At 33.8% G+C, this 12,648-nt stretch overlaps 2 protein-coding genes across 2 annotated transcripts in view; one reads left to right on the forward strand and one right to left on the reverse strand.

The window, feature by feature from the left end:
- LOC104787596 (helicase sen1) overlaps nt 1-3,417 on the reverse strand; it is a 5,114-nt gene extending 1,697 nt beyond the window's left edge. Inside the window, exons 1-7 of the mRNA XM_010513203.2 lie at nt 3,159-3,417; nt 2,453-3,040; nt 1,288-2,385; nt 885-1,209; nt 543-798; nt 238-454; nt 1-162 (exon numbers count right to left, since the gene is read on the reverse strand). The exon at nt 1-162 is cut by the window's left edge and continues 22 nt beyond it. Of these exons, the coding sequence (XP_010511505.1) occupies nt 1-162; nt 238-454; nt 543-798; nt 885-1,209; nt 1,288-2,385; nt 2,453-3,040; nt 3,159-3,287 (2,775 nt within the window). The 5' untranslated portion in view covers nt 3,288-3,417. The remainder of the gene's footprint in view (nt 163-237; nt 455-542; nt 799-884; nt 1,210-1,287; nt 2,386-2,452; nt 3,041-3,158) is intronic.
- Nucleotides 11,858-12,648, forward strand: part of LOC104787597 (microsomal glutathione S-transferase 3) — a gene marked incomplete in the record, with an annotated part of 1,998 nt that continues 1,207 nt past the window's right edge. The window contains 1 exon segment of the mRNA XM_010513204.2: nt 11,858-12,133. Coding sequence (XP_010511506.1) covers nt 12,021-12,133 — 113 coding nt within the window.

Here is a 12,648-nt window from a genome sequence, read left to right on the forward strand (position 1 = left end):
ATCAATCTCCTGTTGCCTCCACAGATTCTCACACTCTACCTCAACCTCTTGTTGAAGCTCCTTCCCATTAGATAACTTCTCCATAAAGCTCATAACTCTTTTGTTAATTTCAGAGTCTACGATCGCTTCCAGAGATTTCAAGAACTCATAGCTAAGCCAAACCTGTTGGAACATAAAAATAAAAGATCAGAGGATGAATTAAGCAAAGTAAATTATGTTATACGTCATCATACGTACCTTCCATATCGAATTTTCAAAGGATATAAGCTTCTTGTTTTGAAGCTTATCAAGATCATCAAGCGCTGTTGTTGATCTTTCAATACACTTAGCTAATGACTCATCATCTTCTGCATCATGGAAACAATCTCTTGCTTTCGCATCATCTACTAACTGCCTCCACACTGATTTATTTCCCGTTAGAGTCGCTTCGTTTCCAAGAATCCATAAGCAATACCTACAAACAACAAGAACTGACTCAAGAACAAACCAAAACGGTTTCATGACATGAACATCTAAGGGACTGAGATAAAGTGTTAAGATACCTCGCCCGTGTCAGTGCTACATTAGTTCTTTGTTGGTTAGATAAAAAACCAATTGCTCCTTTACCATTAGACCTAACAGTTGAGATTATTATGATATCTTCTTCACCACCTTGAAACCCATCAACAGACCTTACACTCACTTTGAATGACTCTCCAGTATTATATTTTTCACCTATCCTTTCTTGGATTGCAAACACTTGAGCCTTGTAAGGTGAAATCACACCTACACTGATCGATCTTCCCGTCTTTCTTGATACTAAAAGATGACATTACAAAACATAGAATCAACATCAAACTCTAACTTTTAAGACTGATCAAGAATAAAAAAAAAAAAATGTTTACCTGAGTAAAGCTTTGAGACTATCTCAGCCACAACAGAGACTTCCACTATGTTTTTCGAACTGTAACCTTCTCCAAACTGTTCTCTTCCATAGGATATGTTGATGAAAGAGTAAGGTCCATACATTTTCTCAGGAAGAAACTTTTTTTCATAACTTGTTACTCTCACAGAAGGAGCATCCAGAATCTTCATATCATAAAACTCTCTGTTTGGAAAAATACTAATTGAAGGATGCATCCGGTATTGCATGTTCAGCAACTGTTTATTTTGCCCCAACAACACCAATCTCTCAAACAGACTCCTCCCAAGGTCAGCCTCTGAAGCAATCTGTTACATAACTTGTTTAGTAACCAAAAGAGAAGGTGAATGTGTATAATAATTGTACTAATTAGTAACAAAACAAACCTTGCTTTGGATCATTGCAGGCAACTGCTTCTCATCACCAATCAAAATAGCATGTTGAAGTCCTGGTAGCTGCAAAGGAATCGCTGACTCACATTCTTTTAACTGAGCAGCTTCGTCGATCACAAGAAGCTCTACTGGAGTACTCATGTGTAGCTTGGCAGAGCTTGATGCTGTGCAAAAAAGCAGATATGCGTTTGCTAAGCAGAGATCTTTAAGTTCCAACTTCGACATGAAATCTGGAAGATTGATACTTTCACAAATCGATGTCAACATCTCAAGACAATCTTGCTTTCTTGAATCATTCTCAAATCTGTCATCTTCTTTAAGGACATGTTTCATTCTTACATGACAAGACTTGTTACTATCTCCCATGACATCAGAAACAGCGATATCTCTAAGGAGGCAGTTAGTCTGATTCATTTTTTCCGCCACTCGATAGGAGAGCAAAGAAGTTGGTAAATGCAAGCACAGAGTTGTAAACTGATGCTGCAGCTCTTTTCTTAGTCTGCTAAACCTCTCCTGCACAAACTCCTTAAACGAGAGGTTGGTTTCGTTTATGCGGTTGTACTGGCGAAACTCTTCTTTCGGATCACTGAGCAAGCAGATCATACGTTTTACATTTGCTCTCCATCCAGTCATAGACATAAAGCATCTGTAAAGCTCCTCAACTCGGTACTCAAGGAAGACATCGAAAAGATCTTCCCGGTCATCGATCTTCATCCTTTCTTTATTACCAAACAACACAATATCTCCAAGACCATACCCACCAAACCTCAATGACGACTCAGAGACTAATTTCACAAGCCTTGAACAAACTTCCAAAACAGCTATGTTAGTTGGAGCACAAGTCAATGTCCTACATCTCATTTTCAGAAGGTTTAAAAGCAGAACACTTGTTGTTTTGGTCTTCCCTGTGCCGGGAGGTCCCCATATAAGTTTGATGTTGTTGGAATGGTAACAACTTTTAGCTTCTAGACAACGCAAAATCGCATCCTCTTGAGATGTGTTCAGTTTGAATGAACGTAGCATTCGCGTAGAGTGCTGTGACACTACACCCTTACTGTTTTCTTTACAGGCAACACAACTTCCTCCATCAACCTACACAAGATAAGCACATTTTCAAAATATGACTTTGGTTCTGTTTTAAAATATAACTTATAATTACCTCATTGTTGCTTTGAAGTACTCTTGAGATAAGCTTCAAGTTTCCTCCTTGTAGATTCGGATGCAACGCGGTCCAAATACGAATATTAGTCATCATGTTGATCAGATTAACCCCAAAGACGCTTAAGCTTTTACTCTGACCCTTTCCTCTCTTTGTCAATGTTCCATTGTCGTCATCATCATCAAAAATAATGGGTTTTGAAGCCAAAATAGTTATCAAATGTGGATTATCTTCGTTCACTCCACAAACAAGAGCTAACACATGAGGCTCATTGGAAAATCTCAAGTCATCGATTCGAATAGGTCTCTTATCTGTCACTGCAATAAGATCATTAACCTCTAGCAGATTTTGACCTCCATTAATCGTATTGCTACCAGTCATCATCTGCAAAGTAACCTTATAATAAAGATCCTTGGGAGGTTTAAAATCTTTCTCAGCTGGCTTGATTTCCCAAAACTTGAAAGCTGGTGCACGGCGTAACGTTCTCATACTCGACAACAATGCTTCATGTGTTTCTTCAATAATCGGATTAACAAACGAGTCAAAATACTCTTTGGTAGATGTGAACGTGCTAGGAATTTTCCAAACCTAATAACCAAAGAAAACACCAAATCCATAAAGTAACAAAATAAAGTAAGTATATATTTTAAAGTTTTCTAAACAAAACCCACAAGTTAAAGACTTAGAACTTAGAAGAATACATAACCTGTCCTTTGTAAAGATTTGAGTTTAGAACATCAAGAAGAGACCAAGAGAAGACAACATCGACTAAATCTCTTCCTTTGATGATTCTCTCTTTCTTCTTAGTTTCCTTTGCTACCCACAATTCCTGCATCTTTCAAAACTCTGTTCCTACAAGACCTCTCGATTTTTTATGTCTTTGATCACAAGAGTTGCTTTTAGAACGAGAAGATACACTTCATTGTCCAAAAGAAGATAAAGAGATACTTTGTGACGAGGAAAGACCAAAGGTTGGAGTGTTGAAGTCCAAAAACTGGTTCTTTTCTTTTCTTGTTTTCCTCCTAGGAAAAGACCAATACTACTTTTTACTTTAAAAATTCAAAACATACAACTTTTATTATCTCAATTAATGTTTTTTTTATATAATAATCTCACTTTATGTTTAATATCCTTTTTCTTTTTGGCAACGATTTTATGTCCATATCTTGTGTAGATATTTTTTTTTTGAGATTTTTCTTTCTAATTTCATATGACACAATCTCTATAATCATTATCAAATTGTATCAACTAACCTAAAAATATTTTGACAAAAAAAAAAAAAACTAACCTAAAAATATGCAATAACAATAAATCAATAAATTTCAGAATTTCTTACGAAATTTTTGATTTTTAATACTTTAAGATGTATGATAGAAAAATATTTTGACTTTATATTAGAAAAGAAAAATAAAATGAAAATAGATAGTACTACTTACAACTTTATTCAAATTTGGTTCGGGCAGTTAACTAATTAAGCTCTCCCCAAAGTCAAATCGTAATATTAATATTTAAACTATTTTTTAACTCTGCATTTTTAAAGTCATCTTTATTGTCAGCAAGACCCTTTAATACACATATCAGTTGTCAATACCCTTTATTGATGTTGACGGGATTGCTTAGCTTGACGCCCTACATATTCCTTTTTTTTTTTTTTTTTTTNTGTCAACAACAGATCAGCTCAAACGAGCCGATTGGAAAGAAAATCGTTTACAAACAAAACTTGGTGCGGAGATGTACGCGCTTGGCGTGCCAAAGAATCCGCCCTTACATTAACATTTCTTGGAATTAAAGATAAAGAAAAGGAAGAGAATTCCTCCCTATCAGTCTTGATGTCGTCAAGGTACACCGAGAACGCTGGCCAGTCGGAAGGAGAAGACACCATCTTCACCAAGTCTGAGCAGTCAGTATAAAAAGCCACCTCTCTGAAGTCATGCCCGATCATGCACCCTACATATTCCTATATGTTTTATTTCCAATTTCTTCTTTTCTTTAATTTTCTTGTATTCGAACATGTATTTCTTATTTCATCACTTTGTTAATTTTTCAATTTTAGTTTTGCAACTTATATTAATTTATTTTTCATATCGAAATTTTCTTTTTTCTTCCAAAAAAGAACTCATACTATAGGGGATGTATTCAACTTGACATTTCAAGTGATTTATGTAAAATTTATAAATCCTATGTTATTCAATCATGGATTTTAAAAAGTCTTCTGAAATCCACTGTTATTCAATTATGGATTTTAAGAAGTCTCCTGAAATCTATTGTTATTGAATTAATGATTTAAAAATCTACCTTAAAATCCCATGTTATTCAAAACAATTTGTAGATTTAGATTTTAATAATATTTTGGTATTCTGGAAGATTTGAGATGATTTCTTTAGTTAAAAATACAGAAATCCAAATCTCATAGTTTTAGGTGGGATTTGAAAGAATTTTACAACAAATCATATCAACCTCCCTAAAATCATTAAAATTATTTAAAATCTCATGAAAACTAAAATCACTTGGAATATTAGATTGAATACACCCCCTATAAATCCAAAAAATAACTCATACTATAAAGATAGTTCCTATAAACCGGAGATGTTAGCTAATTCTAAACCAAATAGTTTGTCTGGTTAAACCGTCGATTTAAATGTTTTGGCTCACACGTTATGAGTGAAAATCAGGTTTGGAACTCGGTGCGACTCGTTTCCTGTCTCATCTTCATTAGTCGATTGATCACTACACTTGTCGATGGGAACGAAGTTTGCGCCATGGAATCAGGAGCTATAAGATGGAAAGGCCCTCTCTTTCTATAAACCCAGGTGCTTCAAACCTCTAATTTCATGCCTTTTGGAGTTCTTTATCAGTGACTCGTTCGTTTCTTTAACTCATCTTCATCATCCTTTTCCTTTTGTGAAACATAATTTAAGGCTATGAGTGTTTTCAATGGAGTAGGGTTCAAGTAATGCAAAATGTAAGTTGATCACGTCCCACATTAACCTTTTTCTCTAGTTTTATCTCTGACTCTCTGGTGTCTATGCATGCTTGCAATGTTTAAAGAGGATTGAAATGTCATCCACTTTTTATTTGATTTATCCGCCAGGTCACATTTTAAAAAGATTGTTTATACGACTGGGATATAACAGGAGTAGCCGCAACTTTTGGATACATGGCACCTGAATATGTAAAGTAGTGTTGTGGACCTCATCAAAGCAGTGATGTGGAGCATCTGCAATTTCTGACTAACTACGTTTAGGTTACCCCGCCATTGTATACGTGAACTAAACACAAAGAAAGCAAAAATATCATGGGATCAAGTGTGTAAACCTACGGATGAGGGAGGTCTGGGATTGTGCTCTCTCAAGAAGGCAAATGATGTTTGTTGTCTTAAATTAATATGGAAAATTGTATCTCATAGCAACTCTTTGTGGGCTAAATGGACCAAGATTAACTTGCTCAAGCAGGTCTCCTTTTGGTCGTTAAAGCAGAGCACAAGTTTGGGATCTTGGATATGGAGGAAACTTCTTAAATATAGAGATGTTGCACGACTTTTCTGTAAAGTGGAAGTTGTAACAGGCACACACACCTCTTTTTGGTATGATAATTGGTCACCATTGGGGAGACTGATAGACATTAAAGGGGAGCGTGGATTTATAGACATGGGGATTTCCCAGACTATGACAGTGGCTGAAGCATGGACAATTCGCTGACGTCTTCGACACAGGGCTGATAATCTAAATGCGATGGAGGAGACCCTCCATACAACACTGCAGTCTCACAAAGATACCCCTGATGTGGTCCTCTGGAGAGGAAAGAACGATGACTTCAAGCCCAAGTTCTCTATGAAAGATACCTGGCATAACTTACGCACTCCATCACCTAAGATTGCTTGGCACAAGGGGATTTGGTTTACCCATGGGACACCTAAATAAGCCTTTTGCTCTTGGCTTGCAGTCCACAATCGACTTTCCACAGGTGATCGCATGTTGCAGTGGAATACTGGGACTGACGGGATCTGCGTGCTCTGTAACTCTAGTGAAGAAACGCGGGATCACCTCTTCTTCTCCTGCCCTTATGCCGCTGAGGTTTGGGAGTCTCTGGAAAATGGATTTTCCAGGCCAGTCACTCCACCTGATGGTCGTACATCCTTAGCGTCATATCCAGCCCTCGGCAAGATCAATCACGACATTTTTGATAACGCTACATCTTTCAAGCTGTACTATACTCGATATGGAGGGAGAGGAATGATAGACACCGTGGGGAAGTCACTACCACACCTACACAACTTATCAGGGACATGGATCGACATATCAGAAATTGTTTTTTGACTAATGGCCTACAAGGACACCGAAGATAGGATGCTGGTTTTCAGCTTTGGCTCCAATCCAGGCTCTAATCTCTCTCACAACCTTACAAACAATTTTTTTTTTCTATATGCTTTCTATTCTTTTAAACTAAGAACTTTTGGCCAAAAGAAGCACCTGAGGTAACATAAGGAAAAAAAGTTATAAGCTCCGACTTCTAAAGATTGTTAATTACTCTCTCTGTTTCACATAAATTCGAGTCTGAGTGTTATTTTAACATATTTCACATAAATTAAAAAAATATTAAAATATACTTGTATGCCCTTATTTAATAAGTGTTTAATGAGTTAATTTAGTCATAGATTAAAGGTAAAACTAGGAAATCTAATGTAAAAAATGCACTGAAAATATAAAATGATGCATTAGAAATGTAAAATGACACTCATAGTGAAACAAAAATAAAACTCTAAAATGATATTATTTGTAAAACAGAATGAGTATCACTAAGCATAAATATTTAAAAGTATAGGAGACGTAAAAAGTGCTACAAGTGTTTTCATAAGCGATAGCTTAATATATCCCTGTTATATTCAAGAAATCATCTTATATAAATTCTGGTTTAAACTTTTATTATTAATTTTAAATTAGTAATCAGAGAAATTTTATTGACATAAATCTAAAAAAGGTTATATGAAAAAACTTGGCAGACTATATTTGACCATATAGTTGCACATATCGTGGTAAATGCACGTGATGGTGAGCAACGAGAGAAATCTGATCATAAACCCAAAACACAGTTTGATAGTACCAATTAGACATCCAAGGAAGAAGAGATTCCCGACAAGTCTTTGACGAAAGATCCACCGCATTGTAGACATATGTGTGGGCCGGAAAGAAGTCAGTCGATCATGCCTTATTAGATAGGTTGCATATGTCGAAAGTGGCTTGGCAAAGATAATGATAAAGATTTGTCTAAAAAAGCTGGAGAGAGCAATGATAAAGATCGGCTTGGCGAGTGAGACCAATATAATGTGGCTTGGATAAGCTTTGTCCACTTAAAGCTTTTGATATGTCTCATTGCCATTTTTTGCCACAAGTACTCATTTTTTAGTTATCAAATAGCTCAGCATTATACGCTTATATGAAGAAGAAAAAACGGATCACTCTAGCAGATTCTTTTTAGAAAAGTATCTGTATCATGATATCACCATATGGGACGTCCATTGATAGGATTGAATGAAGTGTAGAAGTATAAGAATGTCTAGAATATTCTAGAGTATAGTTGTTAATAATTACTGTATCTTTATATATAGAAACTAGGTTAATTAGCTTCTTATTCTATTTTCTATATAAGCATATGTAATTCATTGTAAACACTAACGTGTTCTTCTCTCGTCAATCTCTAATATGAAGACATCACTCAAATACATGTAATAATCAACGGGAAAAATGTCATTAAAATCCCCAAGTTAGCATTTTCGTTGATTTAAATCATGAAGTCCTCATTTATTAAAAAAAATCCTCATTTTTTTCTTCACTTCTATTTAAATCATGAAGTCTTGTTGACTTCGCCGTTTGAAGCACAACATTAACTGGCCATACGAAGATATTAAACGGGGTTAATTAGGCGTTAATGAGATCCGTTAGTTGGTAAAACGACGTCGTTTTCTTCTTTAATTATATCCTCAAATCAAACCCGACTATCAATTCCTCCCAAAATGCCCAAATCACAAACCCTAATTTGAGATTCCTCCTTTCTTCTTCGATTAGATCTTCTTCTTCGAATTCAACTGATGACTCCGGTTCCAGAAACACACTTCGATGGCACTCCACGGTCAAACGAAGCTACCACCGATGTCTCTGAGCTAGAACCCATATGTTGAGCTCGAAGAAGAAGAGAGAAATCGAAGAAGAAAAGAGATTATCGATTATCGATTTCTCAATTTTGGGGGGGGGGGGGGGTTTAGGGGGTTATAAACAGCGTTGTTTTGCTATTAACGGATCTCGTTAACAGATAATTAACTCCGTCTAATTTTTCTGTTTGGTCACATAACGTTGTGCCTCAAATGACCAGGTCAACAAGAGTTTGCGAATTATTTGGAAGTCAAGAAAAGATTGGTGTTTTTTACCTCCAAATCTAGAATTAGTGCTTTAAATCAACTAAAATGATAATTTGGGGATTTTTATGATATTTTTCCCAATAATCAACTGCACCCAATTTTATTCCAAATCCAAATCTAAACTGTTAATAAAAAATCAAAAATTCTTTTTTCTCCAACCATAACCACCACTTGTCGCAGAGGACGTAGTTGACCCGGAAGTCTTATTTTTATACACTAAACCATTTGGGCTGTTTCACAATAGAATTCCCTGAAAGTTTCGATCTTTTTGACTAGGATTAAGAGTCACGACTATTCGACTAAAAAGAAAGGAAATAAATTTCATTTTTAGATGAAGTTGATCACTTTTTTTTAATGTTTAATATCCATCTCAATCATCATGTATTTTATGTTTAAATAAACAAATAAATTAACTAACAGAGAAATAATGATATAAGAAATAATATATTTTTGTGGCACAGAAGTTATTTAACTAACAGAAAAATAATAATATAAAGAATAATCAGTGTTCACAAATCCAATAGACTCTTTTGGTGTAACTGTGTTTTTTATATACTTAAAGTATAATTAAATCAAATATATAAATTTAACTATCATTTATACTATAAAGCACAAGTCACTCTACCAATAGTTCTTTAACACATTAGCAAAAAATATTATTTTTGCAAACAATCCTAGAAAAAAAAAAAAAGATCATGGAGAAAAGAAAAGCAAAAAACAAAATTACATAATTAAAACAAATTCCTAAAATCATGTTAACGTAAAAACAAATTATTTTCAAAAAGATAAAATAAATAAAAGTAAAATCGTGGTAAAGAAAGAAAAAAAACAAATTACATATTTATTCAACTAAATATAAGTTACTTGATCTATTAAATATTGACATGTGGGCAAGTTTATCAAAATTAAACAGAAATAAATTAAAAAAAAAGAAAGTTATCACTAAAGCTAGAGAGAAAAGACATTTTTGAGAAAGTCGAAGGAAGTATAAGATCTTCATCTTTGTGAGGGGTTTGTGAAAGTAGAACATCAATTCCAAAGATTTGCTGCCTAATGATATTTTATTATACCATGTTTTGTGTAAGTAACATTTTTTTTGTTTGTATTGTAGGTAAACTGTTTTTATGTTACAACCAAATATAAAGTAAATTTATATCTTCTTTATCTCTAATTATTTCTTTTACCTTACTCTAATTTATGGCATCTTTAAGATTTTTCTTTTGCTTGTGTACTATATAAGTCTATAACTCTATTTGTGACATATTATAAATTAGTTAATGTGTGGCATGTAATTGTAAATTGGGTTTGTTAACCATAAAAATAAAATTTCCTAGATTTGTTTATTTTTGTAAAATTTGTAATACAATTAAGATAAAATAATATAATTTCGGTGCATAGCATCGGGTATAATACTAGTATATATATAAATTAAGTAAATATATTGTGATATATATTTATATTATTCTTATGTACGGCGCAAAAATATATTGATCTTGTGATCCAAACCAAAAATATATCACGCCATATACATGAAGGTGATTGGTATGGATTTAAAAAAATTTTGGTTTTCTAAATTTTGTAACTTTTTATTTAAAAAAACCCCAAAAAAACTTTCTTCCCCTGATAGCTTTTAAACTAAACATTTAAATATTTAATATTAATTATATATATACTGAATTTGTATGATTGTTAATTTTTTCTATTTTTTATTATAAGTTTATATTATATTTAAAATAAAATCGTAAATTCTTTAGTTTTATGTTTTGTTGTACAGTATACAATATTTTAATTGATAAACTACTTACGAAATTATATTACAAAAAAAAACTAATCTGCTGTTACTTATTTCGGTTCTTAATCCGAGTTGTCTATATAATTACTAAATTCTAAGGGGGTGGTATTGGACAGTCGATTGTGAGAGAATTTAATTGAATAGAATTAAAGTCATAATTTACAGATTTTTAGGGATGGTAAAAGATTCTCAAATCTTTCTTTATCATTCCACAGATTATATTTGCTAACATTTTAATGGAAAGAATAGAATTTTTTTAGAATTGAGACCTTTCTCTCTCTCCTTATAGCCACCATCGTTTATCGATCCCATCCAGGCATCCACCATTACAAGAGTCCCTACCACCTCCAACTCCAGCAACAGAGGCTTCTTATTCATCCCTCCACCACCAGCCTATTCTTTCACAACCGGCGGATCTCTCCATTGCCTTTCCTCAGCTAAAGCCTGGATCCAATCTCGATCCACAGACGCGGCGTTCGAGTTGTGTTTTGCGATGATAATCGTTAGAGATCTCATACTGTTGAGATAATCGTTGCCTCCGGCGTCCATTTTCTTGATCTGGATCTCGGACCATGAATCCCTGGTGACGGATCTGACGAAAGAGATGTGAACACGGTGCTTCCCTGAGCATTCCACACATACCTTGTTCTAATAATGAGTTAGCGTCATGAGTAATCGATGAATATTTTTTTTTTTTTTTTATCTATCCAAATCTGACCTTAAAAGCTCGGAATCTATTCTTCACGTTTTACACTAACATTTCTTTTGAATTCTCGCTAAATAATGATGTCTTATAAAATAAGATAACATCCAATAACACTTGAATTTAATAGACTTAAAAAAATAACAACTTGAATAACACTGGAATCTAAAGGATTTTAAAAAAGGTTTAATCGAATAACAGTGGAATTCGTCATTCTATTAAATTCTTTCACATTCCGGTGTCCAATACCCTCCACTAAATTTAAGTTAATACTTTATAATTTCTTTAATTAAAATAATCTTAAGATCTAGATCTGAGTTTTGGAAAATCAAAAACTCATTGGAAAAACGTTTGAGAGAGAGTTTAATAATATGCACTTATTATTATATTTACACTTTAATATTTGTAAGTTTAATAGTACTTAATACTTTATAATTTCCTTAAAAAACAAAATCTTTTTTTTTTTGACAAAGTCCTTAAAACTAAATCAAATATAATCAAACAAAATCTTTCCACGTTTTTTCTTTGGTCAACAACGATGGCCGACTGACTCAAATCATCATTTTATATTTGTTAAAACCGATGATTTAAGCCCAGTACTAGTAATCACTACTAATCACCTCAACCTCCCCAAAAAAAAAAAAGAAAGAACACACCATCCATGGCGATTACAGATTTTTTACCAAAAGAGTACGGTTATGTCGTCATCATCCTCGTCCTCTACTGTTTCCTCAACCTTTGGATGGGTGGTCAAGTCGGCAAAGCTCGTAAAAGGTTTCCACCTAAAAACACACTCTTTAGATCGTTGCGCTTCCATCGACACACCGATCTTAATCGTTCTCGATTTTCTTTCGAATTTTCCAGAAATTTTGATTGAAATCTATAGATTGATTGATTGTGACCTAAAACTTACAGTTTTTGAACTCATTTCATTGATTTTTGATGTTCTTAGTTGTACAATTGGATTTTTGTAGTTTGATTCATTGTTTTGGTGTTCTTGATCTGTTTCGATTCTAAGTTGATAAGCTTGTTGATAGGATTCTGAATCTGTTTCGATTTGAGGTTAAGAAGCATGTTGATTGAACTTAGCAGGATTCTGAATCTGTTTCCAATTGAAGTTGACAAGCATGTTGATTGAACTTAGCTGGATTCTGAATCTGTTGTTTACTTGTAAACTGGATTTTGTATTCTGATCCCTTGTTTTGTTTGAGAAGCAATGTGTAGTTTAACAGGATTATGGATCCGTTGTGTTTGTTCATCTTACAGTTTTGAGACTCTTTTTTTTTTTT

The sequence above is a fragment of the Camelina sativa genome, chromosome 5, assembly GCF_000633955.1.
Source record: "Camelina sativa cultivar DH55 chromosome 5, Cs, whole genome shotgun sequence".
Taxonomy (NCBI): Eukaryota; Viridiplantae; Streptophyta; class Magnoliopsida; order Brassicales; family Brassicaceae; genus Camelina; species Camelina sativa.